This window comes from Vulpes vulpes, chromosome 10, assembly GCF_048418805.1.
Source record: "Vulpes vulpes isolate BD-2025 chromosome 10, VulVul3, whole genome shotgun sequence".
In the NCBI taxonomy this organism is placed as follows: domain Eukaryota; kingdom Metazoa; phylum Chordata; class Mammalia; order Carnivora; family Canidae; genus Vulpes; species Vulpes vulpes.
The window spans coordinates 100,166,350-100,185,848 of NC_132789.1; the positions used below are offsets into that span (position 1 = coordinate 100,166,350).

The window sequence follows — 19,499 nt, forward strand, 5'->3', positions numbered from 1 at the left end:
GCTGAGCCACCCAGCGATCCCGGAATTCTATGTTTCTAGGAATTTATCTATTTCATCTGGGTTGTCCAATTAGTTGGTATATAATTGTATTTTATATGATCTTTTGTATTTCAATGGCATCAACTGTAACTTCTCTTTTATTTCTGATTTTATTTCTTTGAACCCTCTCTCTTTTATTTCTTAGTCTAGCCAATGCTTTGTCAACTTTATCTTTAAAAAAAAAAGAAAGAAAGAAGAAAGAAAGAAAGAAAGAAAGAAAGAAAGAAAGAAAGAAAGAAAGAAAGAAAACATTTCTTAGTTCACTGACCTTTACCATTGTCTTTTTATTCTCTAATTTATGTATTTCTATTCTGATCCTTATTATTTACTTCCTTCTATTAACTTTGGCCTTCATTTGTTCTTCTTTTTCTAATTCCTTTAGGTGTAAAGTTAGATATGTTTACTTGAATTTTTTTTTAAGTAAGCCCTTATTACTATGAACTTCCCTCTTAGAACTACATTTGCTGTAACCCATAGATTTTGTTATGTCCTACTTCTGTTTTCATTTGTCTCTAGGTATTTTTTAATTTCTCCTTCAATTTTTTCAATGACCCGTTGGTTGTTCAGCAGTAGATTATTTAATCACTACATTTTTATGTATTTTCCCCAGTTCTCAACTTGTAATTGATTTTAAGTTTCATATAACCGTAGTTGGAAAAGATTCATGGTATCATTTCAACCTTCTTGAACTTATTGAAAATTATTTTGCATTCTAATATGTGATCTATCCTGGAGAATATTTCATGTGCACTTGAAAATAATATATATTATGGTGCTTTTGGATGAGATGTTCTGTGTACATTAAGTCCATCTGGTCTAATGTATCATTTAGGTCTGATGTTTCCTTATTGATATTTTTGTCTGAATAATATACGCAGTGATGTAATTCTGATGTCAGCTATCTCTTAATATTACTGTATGACTGTTCATTTCTCCCTTTAAGTACATTAATATTTGTTTTACATATTTAGGTGTTCCTATATTGAGTGCATAAATATTTAAAATTGTTATATCTTCTTATCGGCTGTCCTCTTTATCATAATGTAATGCCTCTCTTTGTCTGTTATTACAGTCTTTATTTTAGTCTATTTTTTTTCTGATATGGGTACAGCTACACAAGCTTTCTTTTTGCTTCTTTATAAGTGGAACATCTTTTTCCATCCCTTCTCTTTCCATCCCTTCCATCTTCTCTTCTCTTTCCATCTGTGTGTGACCCTACTTCTAAAGTGAGTTTCAAAAAATAGATAAATAAAAATAAAAAAATAAAGTGAGTTTCTGGGCTTGTGGCTGGCTCAGCTGAAAGAGCATGTGACTCTTGATCTTGGGGTCATGAGTACGAGCTCCACACTGGTATAGAGATTACATAAATAAATGAATAAACAAACAAACAGACAAAAATATAAAGTTAGTTTCTTGTAGACAGCATATAGATAATGTTTTTTATCCATTCGGCTACTCTGTTTGATTAGAGTTTAGTCCATTTATGTCTATAACAATTATTGATAGGTATGCACTTATTGCCATTTTATTAATGATCTTCTAGCTGTTTCTTGTAGTTCCTATCTGCTCCCTTTTCTCCTGTCTCTTCCTTTGTGGTTTGGTGATTTTCTTTAGTGTTATGTTTAGTTTCCTTTATCATTTTCTTTTGTATTGTACTATAAGTTCTTGCCTTGTGGTTACTATGAGGTTCACATATAACATCCCATGTGTGTACAATTGCTTGAATTGACCTTTTTATATTATATATCCCTTAACTTAGTTTTAGTTAATTTTACTACTTTTATCTGTAATTGTCATTAATTGTTTAATTGGTTAATAATTGATGGATTCACTATCTTTGCCATATATTTACCTTTTCCAGTGAGATGTTTTACTTTCATATGTTTTCTTGTGATTAGTTAGTGATGTTTCTTTTCTGCTCATGGAAGTCCCTTTAACATTTCTTATAAGGCTGGTTTAGTGATGATGAACTTCAATTTTTGCTTGCCTGGAAAACTCTTATTTTCCCCTTCAATTCTGAATGATAACCTTGCAGGGTAAAGAATTCTTGGTTGAAAGTCGTTTATTTTTTATTTTTTTTTCTTTCAGTACTTTGAAAATATCATGCCACTCCCTCTAGGAAGAAAAGTTTGTGTTGAAAATTTGCTGATAGCATTATACGTTTCCCTTATATGTAACAAGCTATTTTTCTCCTGCTTTTAAGATTTTTTCTCTATATATTTAATCTTTAAATTTTAACTATAATGTGTCTTAGTGTGGCTCTCTTTATGTTCATCTTGTTTAGAAATCTCTGGGCCTCTTGGACTTGTATGTCTATTTTCTTTCCTGGATTAGGGAAGTTTTCTGTCATAGTTTTTTCAGATGAGTTTTCTCGCCTTTTATCTCTCTTCTCTTTCTTACACCCCTATAATGCAAGTGTAATTCTGCTTTATTCTTTCTCAAAGGCCTTTTAAAATATCTTTACTTTTTAAAATTATTTTTTCTTTCTGCTGCTTTATCTGGGTGAGTTCTGTTGATTTGTTTTCCAGCTCACTGATCCATTCTTCTGCTTCATCCAGTCTCCTGTTGAGCCACTCTAAGGTAACTTTTTAGTTTAGTTATCATATTCTTCAGCTTTGTAATTTTTTTTGTTTGGCACTTCCTAATGTTTTCCATCTCTTTGTTGAAGTTCTCACTGTGTTCATCCATTTTTCTTCTTAGTTCAGAGAGCATTTTATGACCATTACTTTGAACTTTTTGTCAGGTAAAATGCTTATCTCTGTTTCATTAAAGTCTTAATCTGAGTTGTCTGAGTTTTTTTTTTTTTTTTCTTGTCTGTTTGGAAAAGTCATTCCTCATTTTTGCCTGACTCTCTGTGTTTGTTTCTATATATTAGGCAAATCAGCTACCTCTTCCCATCTTAAAGGAGTGGCCTAATGTAGGAGATATCCTGCGGGGCTCAGAGTGCTCTCTTCCCCGGCAGCCAGACTCATCCCCTATGTGAGCTGAGTGCATCCACCTGCTATTGTGAGGCTGCAGCTGGAGGATGGAAGTGGACAGGGATCTCATCTTGCCCAGTTGTAGCATGTGTGGAACAGGGGTGGGCACGGCTCTCACTGGAGCCACATGTGATGTATGGCTGCAGCAATGAGAGTTGGTGGGGCCCTCAGGACAGCACACCCTCTAGTGCTAACATGTTAGTGGGAGAGTTCCAAGATGATACCCTCAGTGACTGAATCTGCAATGAGTTTGCAAAAATGGCACTTGACAATACCCTTGTCCCCAGAGAGAGTCCCAATAAGTTCTTGTCTTTCCAGAAGATACTTTAAGATCAGTAATTGCATCTCCTTCAGATATGTTCTAGATACTTTTCAAGCAGCTGTTTTTGTGCTGGGTCCCAGGGTAAGTGACTCTGTGCACAAGCCCCTTAAGAGCATGTTCTCTGTTCCCTACAGTTCTATGGCTTTCCTGTATGTAATTCCCATTGGTTTACAAAGTAAGGCATTTTGGACCCTCATTTGTCCTGTGAAGGATCTAGGGTTTGGAGTACATGATGTAGAGCATAGACTCTTCACTTCTTAGGGAAAAGTTCTGTATTTTTGAGATCCATCCTGATTATGGATTTCTGTTCCTGTTCCTGTTGTTGTTTTTTTCATTTTTTTTTCTTTTTCCCTCAATGTGCCCTTTTCTCCTTTGCTGTAGAGGCTCTGTTCATTCAGTTTTTAGGTCTTTTCAGAGGAAACCAATCCATATGTAGTTGTAAATTTGTTGTGTTCACGAGAGGAGGAGGTAAGTCCAGGATTATCCGACACTGCCACATTGCTTCTTTTTCAATTAATTTATTTAAAGATATTTGTTGAAGGGTGCCTTGGTGGCTCAGTGATTGAGTGTCTCCTTTGCCTCAGGTCATGATCCTGGGGTCCTGGGATCAAGTCCTGCATCAGGGGCCCTGCAGGGAGCCTGCTTCTCCCTCTGCCTATGTCTCTGCATCTCTCTTTGTGTCTCTCATGAATTAATAAATAAAATCATTCAAAAAAAAGATATTTTTTGATTGAATCCTATTGCCTTCTCAGAATATCTTCGACCAATAAGCACAAAGCACAAATGCAAAAAACTTCAGACTTAGATTATCTAGGTTGATCAGTTAAATTGATCAAACTACTCAATTTTCTTCTCTAAGCATTAAAAAAATAAAAGCTACTTTAATTCATTCTTCAAAGAAAATATACACTAGCCAGTATATCAAGTTGAGTAGAAAATAGTAAATAAGACTAGACTATCTTCATGAAACTTCTTGTCAGTTGAAGGAGACTAATCTTGGATAATGTATTACAAATCCAATGAGTATTTTAAAATGAAAACGTCAAGGTTCTAAGGTAATGGAAAAACAGATGTGTTATCTACTTTGGGAGGGGAGGGGGAATTAGGAGAAACTCTTTGAAATATATGATTCTCCCTATCGAAGCAAATAGGAAATTCCATTTTCTATTTTATGAGATCAAGAAAAGAAAAAAAAAAAGAATAAGTTGTTCCTTTAAATAAAAACAGTAGTGTTTTCAAGTCTACACTATGTAAGTGGCCAAACTGGTGAATTAAAACTGTTTCCCTTGTTTTCTGTACCTCATCCCCATATCACACAAACAATCCCCAGATTTAAGACCTGCTTTATTTACATTAGCCACCTTTATTGATCAAACTGGTTGGCAAGACTCTCCTTCCCTAAGTGTTGTATAAACATTCACTATGTGCCAACATCCTCAAGGCAAATAAAGCATATCAAATATTAATCTTAAAATCAATTCTTTGGAAACTGGTTATTTATTTATTGAATATAGTGTGTATTGAGTGCAAATTTTATAATAGTGTCTATCAGAAATAGAGCAGGGCTAAATACTACTTACATAAAACACTTCAAAGTCCACCTACTTAAAACATAGTCGTCTCCCCCACTGCCCCAGCCCCCCACTATACCAAGGGCAGAACTGGCAACGATTGTCTATTTAAGACACTTCACCTGTTTATATTAAGAAATACCCTAGCTATTGGTTCTAAGCCTTTATCATGTTAAGGAAGTTTCTTTTTGTCTGTAGTTACGTTTGTTTAATAAGTTAGAGAAGAAGTGAGACAGCATAGTTGTAAAAAGCATAGATTTTGGTGTCAGTAAATATAGTTGGAATCAATGCTCTGAAAATTCCCAGCTCTGTGATCTTGAATCAGTTACTTTACCTCTCCAAGCTTGTGTTAAGCAATTGTGAAAAGGAAAGAGTCTCTGCCCCAAGCATCAGATTGACTGTGAGGTCTTTACTTGCTCTTTGACTTGGTTCAGGGGGCCAGGGGTGAAATGGGCAATGAGGTGTTAAATGTGTGTAGATGAAGGTCTTTCCCAGGGTCTCTGAAACTTGTGATAAAACGGTTTTTGCTTTTATGTGAAATGAATTACTAAATCTCTCCAATTTAGGTGAGGGATTATACAGGAGTTCATTTCAATGCCATCCTCCTATTGATTCCTCAAGTAAAAACAACTCTTCCTCATCTCTGCCATATATACATTTGCATATTCATATTTAATTTTTTTATGTTTAATTAATATGAGTCCAAGAAATTAAGAAGCTTTTTAGAATCCTTTTTTTTTTTTTTTGGCTCAGAGTTTTGGTATCCCTTGATAAAATTAGCCTAGAGGACGTGATTGAGTGGGGTATGTATTGCTGATAACTCTGCTTTCCAGTTCTGCGCCCTCTCACAGTACATCGATTTTATATCAACACTATGTCCTAGACTGTTGCCCTTTTTCTTCCTCTCTCTTACGTCTGCAGTACATTATTGGTATGCCATCATTCTTTTGTCCCAAGTGAACTTATTCCTAAGCTCTTTATCTTGGCTGCATCAGCTTGCCTTGGTACTTGAAATCTGCTACTGTAGATATAGCATTAATGAATAAATTCTTCCTCTACTTCATTCAGCATGTAATAAAGGGTTTTAGGCATGTATGTTTTTATATCAACAAGAAAAGTCAACAGAACTTAAATTTTGCCATTTTCTAGAAATGTTACTTCCATTCTTATTCTCTAATGTTTTTATTCTCTGTTGTTATGTTTGAATAATAGACTTTAGAATGAGTACACTGAAGTCAAAATGCAATCAATCTCTGAACATATTCGAAGAGTGAAATTCCCTTGCTCATTGGATGTAAAAGCAATGCAGCCCCAATATCACACGCAAAAAAGAGTGATTGCATAAAAAGAATTCTTCTAAAAGTAATAAAGGGAATGAATATACCTGTTTGCTTCAGTCAGTTACCCAGTGATTTCACTTTTGGTTGTGACATGCTTCAATCCTCAGGACTCAGCATGAAACTACACAGCTACTTCTGAGTTACTGATTCTTCTCAAAATAGAACCTGACAGAAGTAGTGATATCATTCCAAAAAAATTAAATTAAACCCTTTCTTCTTTTGAAATGTTGCATCAGCTTCCAGACTACAAGGACTCCACCAGTATGAGCACTTCCAAGAGGACAACGTCCTTACGGGTTCTAAGTCCATGTTTCTATATTGTGACTTTCATGTCCTTTTTTCTATGAGCATCCCTTATTTTTTCCCCTTTAACCTTGTTTCTAATTCTTCCCTGAAGAAAATATGATGTTTGAAAGGCACAAACATAAATATTTAGAAGGCACCAAAATTGTACTTATTCCTTAAAATGGAAAAAGTATAACTATGCATATGTAACACCTTAATCCAATCTTCACAAAATCCTCTTTATTTAATAAAACATAAATTAAATTCTATAATCCACAAATTCTATAATCCATAGTATTTCTGATAGATTACAATGTTTAACCCAAGTGAATCACAGCTGTAGTAACCAAACTTCCGAAATTGTTTCAATAAAACTCTGGCTAAAAGCTTAGCAGACATTGCCAAATATTTACACTCTGTAGTTATTTAGTAAGTACTGTTCAATCACTGGAATTTAATTTAATAATGTTTACCTGTGTGTAAGCCTCCGGTGACTAATGCAGACTGCAGTCTGAGAATCTTGAGCAATGCATACTTTATGGCGACTACATTTCATCTTCAGGCATGGATCTTTAGCTGGATCTAAAGCTAAAAAAAATTGTTTGGAAAATATTAAGATATGCTTCTGAAAAATGAAGGCATCTAATCCCATCAAACAATTTGATCAAGAAATTTACATAGCAGTTTAGCTCTAAATTTTCTTCACATTCTTCCTCTCTTAAGAAATGCTTCTATTTCTACTCACATAACTCAGAGTTAATGGATGGCTGCAGCTTAGTCTTACTTATTCTATTTGGAAGCTGAAATACACACACCTCTATGACCAAAAAATGTGTAATCAAAACAAACTTTAAGAGCAAAATTTTCTCTAGTTGTTAGTTTTCTAAGTAGCAAAGGTGCAGAAATAAAGTTGGGGTGTGTTACTGTAATACATCTGTCAGTGGAGAATTGTAATTCCTACTTATGCTTTCCCTAGATAGATGCAGGTGGGTAGAGATAAAGAATTAAACCCAAAAGATGTTAGTGGGTATTAATGAGTCTTTGGATATGCAAGGGATGTCTACAGCTGTACTAGGGACCGGCTGAGTAAATCATGATAATAACTGAGACACTGCGTTTTCATTTTTAAATTGTGGCTGATGTTTGAACCACCATTTCTCTAGACAAGAATGGTCTCGGTAGATGCCAACACAAAGACTGTGTGACTCCTTGGTGACATTTTAAATAACAGTTTTATTAAGATATAATTTGCATACAGTTCATTCTTTTAATGTTTAAAATTCAGTGGTTTTCACTATATTCACAGCTGTGAAACTATTATCACAATCAATTTTAGAACATTTTTATTGCCTAAAGAAATGACACCCTTTAGTTATCATCTTTCGACCCCAACTCCCTCACCTCCCTCACAACCTCTAACAGTAGCATCTACTAATCTAGTTTCTGCCTCCACAGATTTGCCCATTCCAAACATTTTATGTCAATGAAATTATACAGTATGTGGTGTTCTGTGACTGGCTTCCTTTGTTTGGGGCAACATTTTCAAGGTCCAACCATGTCCTGGCATGCATCACTACTTCATTCCTTTGTATTGTTGAGTATCATTCCATTGTATAGACAAGGCATATTTTATTTATCCATTTACTAGTTAAGGGGAATTTTGGTTGCTTCTGCCTTTTGTTTATTACAAATAATGCTGCCATTGGTAATCACTATTGGTGATGTTTGGTGATACCTTGTGGGTGTAAAGCCAGGGAGAGAGTTGGCACAAATAAGAAAGAGGCACAGAAAGAAAGAAAGAAAGAAAGAAAGAAAGAAAGAAAGAGAAAAGAAAGAAAAGAAAAGAAAGAAAAAAGAAAAGAAAAGAAAAGAAAGAAAAGAAAAGAAAAAAGAAAAGAAAAGAAAAGAAAAGAAAAGAAAAGAAAAGAAAAGAAAAGAAAAGAAAGAAAGAAAAGAAAAGAAAAGACAGAAAAAAGAAAGAAGCACTGAGTGTCCACTTTGGGTACATGTTACAATTGGAAAAAATAAAAACATAATGCAAGATGGAAACTGAAAATAAAATTCTAATGCATGTAGAAAAATAGAGCCAAGGCGTCCCCCAAAAATGTGTATTTAGAATATGAAGAAGTATTTGGAAGAGCCCAGAGCTTTTCACTGAATGTGAAATGTGGATTTGGGCCAATCTTTTCAAATCTTAAACCTACAGTAAACTAGAGCTAACATCTGGTGTACAAATCAAATTCAGTGTTAATGAATTTAGTTTATGAATGTGTTAAGTCAATAATCTAACTAAAGTCAATACATTTTGATAAACAATAAATAAAACCAATTTCAATAAAATAGTCATAAATTACATATATAAATGCATATATATAAAAACACTTATTTGGGGACACCTCCGTGGCTCAGTAGGTTGAGCGTCCATCTCTTGATTTCAGCTCAAGTCATGATCTTGGGGTCATGGGATCAAGCCCTGTGTCAAGCTCCACACTCAGTAGGGAGTCTGCTTGAGATCCTCTCCCCTCCCCCCCATTCTCTCTCTCCCTCTCTCTCTAAAATAAATATTTTAAAAACTCACATATTTTCTTTTTTCAAAAATACATACTTCTACAAAACTCTTGAGATTTCAAGTACTCATGAGGTTTAAAGTTAAAAATAGTTTAACACCTGTAGTTGATGACATCTTCACTAGCAGACATATTATACCATAATAAAATAGTTAATATAATAAGTGCATCCATTTGGAACTTAAATGCTTCAGTTTCCTCTATACTAAGAAAAACATTTTAACAGCCAATGATTTAGATCAGTTTCTGAGTAATCTCAAAATTTAAGGTAAGCTATATTGGTTATTTTATTCCCTATGAAATGTTGAGCATCCTTTGTTTACAATGCAAATGCAAGTTGCTAGAACATTCTCATTATACTCTCACAGTTTAAACCATCAGTAACTAGAGAACTGTACCATGAAACGATTGCACTTTAGACCTGCATGATTTCTTGTTAGATAACATAAAATAAAAACATACGGTAAGTTAGAAGGCATTAAAATGTTTTGTGCTATTTCTAAGATCCTTAGTCTATTTTGATTTTTGTTAATTTACTTTTAAATATTGATTAAGGGATCCCTGGGTGGCGCAGCGGTTTGGCGCCTGCCTTTGGCCCGGGGCGCGATCCTGGAGACCCGGGATCGAATCCCACGTCAGGCTCCCGGTGCATGGAGCCTGCTTCTCCCTCTGCCTGTGTCTCTGCCTCTCTCTCTCTCTCTCTGTGTGACTATCATAAATAAATAAAAATTAAAAAAAAAAAAGTGCAGTCACCACCTGCCACCAAAGTTATAAAAAAAAAAAATATATTGATTAAAATTAAACAATTCTGACTAAAAACAATATACCTTATATTCGTATGTCCTATACTCATTTTCAAATATATGTAACCTGGGACATATTATTCTGAAAAGGGAGTGTTTTTGTTTCAAAATAAAATAGTGTGGTGCATGTGAAACTATCGTGGTTAGCCACCGAATGCAGACAATTAATAGTTACCTTTACTTGTTTCTTCTGGTTTTATTTACCTTATGCAGCTTACATTAAATAATTTCCTAAAGTTCCATGACACCTTTTACATTATATCTACCTAATAAAAGTAGCCAGAACTCAAAAGTCAGTGTATGAGATGGAAATCATCAGAACAAATATAGTACAGGAAACTTAATAAAATTTTACGTAAAATTCTACCTCAATGATCAAGTAAGAGAGTAGTAGTATTTGTCAGGAGACGGAAAATATAATAGAAAGTGAACATGAAGAATCAGATACATAGGCTCTGCCATAAGGAGGAGATCTTTTAACCGTGCATGTAATTTTAACCATCTGTATTTTTGAGTAGAACTTACATTGTTGGCAGCTTAAAAATTATAAAACATCACACACTGTAAATACAGATGCTTGGGATTTTATTCTTGAAATCACAACAATCACGCAGCCATCATCCCCTTGGCTGAAGCCCATGGATTAGAAGCAATCTTGTATTTTTAAAAAAGCCTGGCGTAAATTCAGCACCTCCCTCTGTTCCTATCCTCTTCTTCCCATCTTTTGCAAATTAACATCTCCTATTCTCTTCTGCATTATCATATTTAAGTTTTTCTCAAGCATCCAGTAAAATGATCCCTAGAAAGACTTCAGCTAGCACACTTGAGTTCCTCGGGCCGTGTTCTTTCTGTCTTAATCCTTCATCGTCTTTCTGAGTGATGCAAATGAACTTGGGGAACTAACTGAGACTGGTTTTGGTCTTGCTTCATTTCAAAAAAACAAAAACAAAAACAACAAAACAGGCAGTCTGAATTCCGAACAATTGCCTTATGCTTTTCAGTTGTGATGTGGTTTCATTTCATTGGTGATAGAGGATTTCCCTCACTCTTTGACCAGAATATTAGTTTTTTAGTGCACAACCCCCCACCCATTGCTAGCCCAGGTCACCTAGCACATGTCCAGCCTGCCCCTGCCCCGCTGCTAACGGTGGAAGCCCCTGAGCCAACAAGGGGAACTGAAAGCAGAAAGCGAATGCGAGTGTAGACAGGCACGTCAGCTAAACAAGAGCTAATCCTTGAGGACAGGTCCTTACATACGTGGAACTGAAAAGTAAGGACACACAATGCAGAGGCCAGGTTGAAATAGGTATTACTGTTAGCATCAGGAATGGAATAATCTTTAACAAGGAGGAGCAGAACCCCTGAGCTGCACAAACTCACTTCTGGAATTTAGCAATGTTTATCCACAAAAAGCCTAGATTTTTAGAAGACTAAGTCTCAATGATTCTAGGCTAACGCGCTCTTAAATAATTCTGCATTTTATTTTTAGTGGGATTAATGATGAACTGGTTACCTTAGCTAAGCCAGTGCCAAAGAATAGATTTCTTAGACAATTGACAAATATAATGAAAACTTAGCCTTCTCCATATTGATTCAAATTTTTCAAAGATAAATGTAGTAAAAACTAGTAATCTCTATATAGCCGGGTAGGTTCACCTATAAAATTGACCTTTTGGGGGATCCCTGGGTGGCTCAGCCATTGAGTGTCTGCCTTGGGGCCAGGGCGTGATCCTAGAGACCCGGGATCAAGTCCCACGTCGGGCTCCCTGCATGGAGCCCGCTTCTCCCTCTGCCTGGGTCTCTGCCTCTCTCTCTCTCTCATGAATAAATAAATAACATCTTCAAAAAAATCGACCTTTTGGAGTAGATGATCTCGAAATTCACATTCTTCTTTCAAAACATGTTAATTAGATTTCAGCATACATTTTTGGCACCAGGTATCCTACACGGAATGGCTCCTGTCCTCAACAGACTCAACATGTTAATTGGAAAAGAGACATATAAGAAAAAAAATTAGGATACATGAGCACAATGTATTTAGCCACGTGAAACCACATATGCACACACGGCTGAAGGAGTCCTACAGGGTGGATGGGGATAATTAGAGTGAATGCAAACTTAGGTAGGTTTTGAAACGTGTACAGCGAGCAAAGCAAAGTACCGTCCATAGAAGGCGACGGTCTGAAGTGCATAGAGTGTAGGAGGGTGCCCCATCCCCGGAGGACAGGTGGCTGACAGGTGGCTGAGGACCGAAGCGCTGCGAGCGGCCTGCAAGTACTGCGGGACTCGGCTGGGGCGGCAGCTGCGGGGACCCCCTCGTGGAGTCCCTGAGGGGGAAGGCCCTGCCACCGAGTGATGCCAACCAGGAGAGTGACATAAATGGGCTCGTATGGTCCGGCGATCACTCACAGAATTTTCGTTATGCTCTGAAGAGTATTTGGTCTAGACCAGGAGACGTACAATCGTCCAGGAGAAAAAGGAACTGAGTGTGGACATGGGCATGGGAACAACCTGCCTATGGAGCAGGAAAAAAAAATATATGATTTTGAGAAGGTCGAAGTCAAGCATTGATCTCTTGGAATAGGTACTGAGGCGACCACAGCTGAATCAATCAAATGAGTCAAATGAAGGTCTAGCTCCTCACTTCCACCACTTTGGACTTTTTCTGATAAAATATTGCTGTAACTAATTTTCTTTTGATTGATTGGATAATGTTTATCTGAATTCCTTTATTTTTAATTCTTAATTTTTATGTTTTAAGAATGCTCTTATGATCCCTTAGATGGATTCAAAAACCCAACATAAGGTGATCTAGCTCTTCCTCTGTTTCAAACGGGACTTTGTAGGTAATTGTACTCTTCTCTATCATTTTATTTCGCGCTTTCTATCTTGCAATGTTTCTTTTCTTCTTTGCTTTTCTTTCGTCTCTCCTGCTTCATAGTGTATTAATTATATTTTACTTAGCGCCCTTTTCCTTCTGCTGTTTGGAAGTTATAGAATCTCTGTTACTAATTTCCTTGAGATACTTACATGCAACGGGCATCACTGGAGGGGATTCACCCTGTAGTAAGCAGGTCCTCCTCCTCCAGAGAAGTACCAAGGTCTTAGAACGTGTTCACATCCCATCTTTAACATTCAACTTCCGCATGATTTTCCATGAGTTACACTTCACTTTACCATCCAACCTCTGCAAAGTAGTCACTATTTCAATTATTATCTCATTTAGTCATCATCTCATTTAAAATCATCAAATCTAACAGGTTATTTGCCCGTCATTGTGTCTTGTGATTCACACTTCCTTTTGGGTTCTCTCGTGTAATTTTATACGTGGAAGTAGAAGTGTATCGTTTTATATTTCTTCCAGTTTATGCTTTCATGTGTTTTTCTGAATGTACCTTTATTTCCCAATAATGTCAATTTTTTGAAAATGTAGTTAAAGATTTAATTTTTTATTTGAGAAAGACAGTGAGAGAGGGAGAGTGTGAGCAGAAGGAGAGAGAGCGCGAAGGAGAAGCAGACTCTCTGCAGAGGCCAGAGCCTGACATAGGGCTGGATGCCTGGACCCTGGGATCATGGCTGGAGCCAAAAGCAGACAATTAATGACTGAGCCCCGCACACGCCCCTCGATTACATTTATTTATTCATTTATTCATTCATTCATTCATTCATTCATTCCCTTTGATTACTTTTAAACAATAATTTATCTGTATCTGGAATTCTTACTTGATAATTACTTTTTTCTAGCCACAATAAAAAAAAATATCATGTCGTGTTATTTTGCCAGCAGTTGCCACTAGTGACTAAGTCTATTTTTCACCTGCAGTAGTCTGTAAGCAGTCAGCCTTTACTCCCTGGATGTTATAGTATTTTCTTACCATCAAAACTTCGTGTTGTGAAATGCTTATCTCCAGCTATTATAGCAAACGCATAAGCAAAAATGTCCTTCTCTTTGCATTTCAACTAGTAAATAAGTATACTTAGGTAATGAAGGAACACTTCAACCATTTGAAAAAAAAATCAAGAAAACAAATCTAAGTTAAACATTCATCATGTGCCATTGAAGGCTGGGTTTCGATTTTGGAAAAATTGCATCACTAAATAGTGAAATCAAAGTACACATCAGCATTCAGTTGGTGAGATATCCCTTTAAGCTTAATTGTGTGTTTTTACATAAAATGAAGTGACCAGTGACTCAAACACGTTTTAAAAACTTTCAACAATGAAGCACTGAATATGCTTTTGTTGCTGTTTTAACAACAATTCGCTTCACTAAAACTCTATGCTTTAAAACTCTAGGAAGAAGTCGTTTTCTAGGGAATTTTTTAAAACTTGCCAGATGTTATAATGAAAGGCTGAGCAAGTGAGCAGCATGGAAAATAGAACTAATGCCTGATAGTTAATTAGACTTTTGACAGCCAATTTTGTGGTGCTAAATGTGATTAAATGTGGCTGCAAGTCTTTGGAATGACTTTTCTTAGTTTTAAACCTTAATAATACTTAAGTTCCATAAAATCCGTCCACACTAACTCTGGTCTCCCCATTACACACATTAAAGAGGAAGTCTACACAATTAGCAGGTTTTGGTGTAACAGCTGGATTAATTTATTTTGTTATAAATATACACCAAAATATCATTGTTTATTTCAATCATATCTTATGTTATACTCGTATGACATGCACTGACTACTACACTGATCACCCAAAGTTAATAAAAACTCTAGATACTATTACAAGACAGAATTTCATCCACCAGTCATTCTACTCTCATATTAAAGCATTGAGGACAATTTAAAAATGTCACTCTCTTCTGTCATCATCATTCTTTTACACGGTCAACATATCATATTATCTTTCAAACTTCTTAGAGTGATAAATGTTCATAGGGTTTCTTTTATATAAGAGATGCGTTCCAGGATACTTGATTATTTGTAAAAACCTATTATTTTTACTATTTCCTATAGTAAAAATATGTTTCTGTCTATACATTATTTGATATATAAAATGATGATACCAAATCCCTATCATAAAAATTCATGTTTAGGATTTTCTTTCTAATATATAAACTAAGATACTAAATGTATCTATGAGTCAGTTAATACTTCCTAAGAGGATGCATAAAATGGAATCATAAAAATAAAGTCCCTTCAAATAGGGAAATGTCTTGGTTTATCGAAATAATGTTTACCTGTAGTTCCTTGATGATGTCTATACCTCAATCCCTTCATCTGGAAATTAAAGAAATTAGGCTAATTCTAAAATACAAAATGACATATTCTATGATTGTGTGTTTTAACTTACTTAGGAGCTGCTATGTAAAATGGAAGAAATATTTTTAAACATTGGCACTGAGTTGGAAAAAAAATGTTTACATGACTGTGCGTGAATGTGTGTTCAGTGTCTTATATATCTCCAGACTTACTGAAAGTACCCTATTTGGCATTATCATTTGTATTTTTATCGATAGCTATTAGGATCCTAAAACATTCCCTCTAATTTGCTCTACAGCTCTTCCAACCACCCCATGGGAGGATATGCAGCCCATGAAGTGATGCTCTGCTTTTCTCACGTCTCTATTAAGGCACAGAGTCACCTCTGTCCAATAAAAGCCACTGACTCTAAACCTGCTCTTTTCCTAAACAAAGTTTACTCTTCTATTTTTGCCTACTTAGAAGTAAAAATAATAATTTCTACATGAACTCTTTTTAAAGAACAATGAAGCTAATACTGAAAAGACCAAAACAAGACTTCTAAGCGCAGATTTGTTTCCTCTGAAAGCTGTGTCCAGCACCGCTACCATTAGATAGTTTACACACCTGGGTGCACACACCAGAGATGCATATATATAAAAAAGGAATTGTATCAATGACCACTAAACCTTGGGGTGTGAATCGGGAGATATTCCTCTGAAATCATCTATTCGATCTATATCGATATATTTGATAAATCATCTATTCGATATAAAATTAAAAGTAGAGTAAATTGCCACTTCACCACTGGAAGAAATGTTAAAGTCAAAAAATGGAACACAGAAGTTTTGGCAAGAATGTAGGTCAACTAACCCTGACATGTGGCTGGTGGGAGCTTACAATGGTTGCATCATTGTTATTAGGCAAAGGTCCAGTTAGGAGACAAAAGACATAATAACTCAAATAGGGAAAGTTTAAAACAAGGGATGACTAATTATACCAGAATTACTGCAAAGGAGTAAAGAATAATAATGAAACAGAGTATCAACGAAAAGAGCCAAACTAGAAAGGTGTGCATCCTCCCCGAATTTGGGATTCAGTTCTTATTGGAGAAGGCTGCAGTGCATGGGACCGCTCAGATGTCTACTTGGTTGACAGGGCCAGAGCCCGCTGGCCCATAGTCACGGGCAAAGTAGGCACCACGGCACCTATTCCCACCTGTCTGTTGTAGGAGGACAGAGGCTGGAAGGAAGGGGATCACAGCCGGGACTGGCAAGCAGACAACACCCCTCTAGTATGCAAGTGGGTAAAGCTACCAAGTATGTGAACGGGGGAGTTGGGGCATTGGGGGTCCATGTGCGAGTGCAACACCTGAGGTGCCCAGTTCCCACGAAACCAGCACGTGAGCTTGCCATGGGACTGGACACACCAGTCACGATCCATGGTGGGCACCCCTGCATGTCTCTCCATGCACCACTGAAGTAGGAGAAACGAGGTGCTCCAGACCAGAAGGGGAAGTCTTCACTCTGCGGGGCCCTTGCAGTGCCCTGGACTGACGAAGCTCAGGATTCTGTTTGTTACAGGACATGCTTCCAGGAGCCGGTTCTATTACTACAGCACAGACAACAAAAGGTGAACTAAGGGAGAAGAGATGGTAAATTGATACCTTGTGCAATCTCTTTGGAGAATATTTTGGCAGTTTGTTATATAATTAAGCAATACTGCATCTTTGAGTTCATCCAAGAAAATATTTTGAATGTTCACGAAGAGACTACGACCAAAGCCTCCATGCATATTTAGTTAGAAGAGCTAACCCAAATATCCATCAATGGGTGACTGTGGTCCCACAAAGAGATTTCTTCTCAGCAGTGAAGCAAAAAAAAAAAAAAAAAAAAAAAAACCGAAACATGCAATAATGTTAGGTGAATCTCAAAAACATTACAACAAACAAAAATGGCATAAATGAAAGTGTGCGTGTAATGTGGTTCCATTTGTATCAAGGTATAGAACGAGCTAAACTAAATTAAAATGAAATAAATCAGAACAGTTCAGAACAGGGACTGCCTGGATTGGGGGCAGGAAACTGGGAAGAGTGGGGGCAGAGTAAGTAGTGTGAGGGCTGTCTGGAAATCTTGATCTGAATTGACGTAGTGTTAATTCAATTATTTTCATTCATAAAATGCATCAAGATGGACCTTGTAAATCATTGCATTTTATTGTATATAAATTATGCATTTTAAAGAACCAACTTCTGCTTTTGCCTTTTTTTATACTGAGGCATTTTTTTTTTTTAATCTCCATTCTCCATGAGAATATTTAAAGCCTTCTCAATCAACCTCAGGGCAGCAGAGCATACAATAAAAAATCAAAGGTGATGAATTTACCGTGGAAAGTTACATACTAAAAATCAATTCTGCATCAATGGAGTATGTTCTTTTGTAATAAATACTGCACAATGCAGATAGGTTAAATTAATGAAAAAAACAAGCCATAATAGGAAAGAGAATGCAGAATTGGATCTCATTTTCTCAAATCTTCATTCAAATACTATTGAAAATGTCTATAAAAGACTTTAGATATAACCACCAGAATTTAACTATCCTAGAAAAAGAAAGAGCTTTTATATATGCCCAAACCTTTAAAACTAAATATATATATATAAACTATATATAAATAAACTTTATATATAACTTACATATATAAACTTTATATATATAAATAAATATATAAACTATACATATTTAGTACCAGTGAGAATACTGGGTGAAGCAACAAGTTAATAGAATTTATTACTAAGAATTTTTTTTGTAATGATTTATTTATGGTTTTTAGAGACCACATGCATTATTAAGCGAGGGATGGCGGGAGAAGCAGAGGGAGAAGCAGAGGGAAAGAGTCCCAAGCAGACTCCATGCTGAGCGCGGAGCCTGAGATCATGACCTGAACTGAACCAGGAGTCAGGTGGATGCTCAGCTGACTGAGCCACCCGGGTGCCCCTATGAATTAAAACTGTTAAAAATCTTTTTTCAAATATTCCTTCTTTCAGGAGATTGATGCTGCTTAAACGGAACTACAGTAAAGCGATGGTGATAATTACCCTGGCAGGTAAGTAAACCTTATGGGTCTCTCATAGCCTTCAGTCTGTCATTTCTAATTACTACCATGGCTCACGCACACACAAATAATCCTTTGCAAAGTACGGATCTGACTATGGTTCAGTGAAGCTTTCGTTGGCTGCCACCTACCTGGGTGTGATTGGATTAAAACCTCTCGGTTGCTCGGATGACTGAATCAAACCAGGGTGCACTTTCTGATGCAGCCCTTTCGGTCGCTTATTTTGTTAGACAGTTTAATCTGTACTCTACCCTGGTGCAAATGAAAATGTCTAACTGCTATTTCCTGAAGGACTGCATCTTTAACACTCATCTATCCAATTAAGGGTTTGCAACGTCTGGCAATTTAGAATCACGAAATGTCTAACTCACACATCCAAAAACAAACAAATAAATAAATAAATAAATAAATAAATAAATAAATGTTTGTGTCTTCCAAAAATTCATTTTTTGAACTCTTCACCTGCAATATGATGGTGCAGTAGTAACCAACCCTTAGCTATGGATTCACTTTCTGCAGTTTTAATTACTACTCATGTCAGCCGAGGTCTGGAAGCAGTGATCTTCCTTCAGGCATCGGAAGGCCAATAATATCCTAAAGCTACATCCCAATGCCATGTCTTTCATCTCACTTCCTCTTATTAGTTTATCATCTCACATCATCACAAGAATGTGAGCTCAGTAGAATAATATATTTTGAGAAACAGAGGGAGGGAAAGGACCATATCCACAGAACTTTTATTATAGTATATTATTATAAATGTTTACTTTATTAGTAATTACTGTTGTTAATCTCTCTTCCTGTGTCTAATTTATAAATTAAACTTTATCATATGTATGTATGTATAGGAAAAAAAACATAGTATATAAGGGGTTCATAGGGCACCTGGGGGGCTCCGTGGTTGAGCATCGGTCTTGGGCCCAGGGCGTGACCCTGGAGTCCTGGGATCGAGTCCCGCATCAGGCTCCCTGCATGGATCCTGCTTCTCCCTCTGCCTGCATCTCTGCCTCTTTCTCTCTGTGTGTCTCTCATGAATAAATAAATAAAATATTTAAAAAATGAAATTAAAGACACAAAATGTGGAAGGTATTCTATGCTCATGGACTGGAAGAATTAATATTGTTAATTTCCATACTAATACTCAAATCAATCCATAGCTTCAATGTAATCCTTGTCAAAAGCCAATGACATTTTTCACATTAATACAACAAATAATCCTAAAATTTGCATAGAACCAGAAAAAAAATCCCAAATAGCCAAAGCAATCTTGAGAAAGAAGGCCAAAACTGGAAAT

The 19,499-nt window shown here is 36.2% G+C and overlaps 1 protein-coding gene across 12 annotated transcripts in view; it reads right to left on the reverse strand.

The window, feature by feature from the left end:
• The window catches only part of SPOCK3 (SPARC (osteonectin), cwcv and kazal like domains proteoglycan 3), a 407,001-nt gene that overhangs the window by 218,710 nt on the left and 168,792 nt on the right, over window positions 1-19,499 (reverse strand). For all 12 annotated transcript variants that reach the window (XM_072725012.1, XM_072725006.1, XM_072725008.1 and 9 more), the window contains one exon: window positions 7,009-7,123. In XM_072725012.1, coding sequence (XP_072581113.1) covers window positions 7,009-7,123 — 115 coding nt within the window. The remainder of the gene's footprint in view (window positions 1-7,008; window positions 7,124-19,499) is intronic.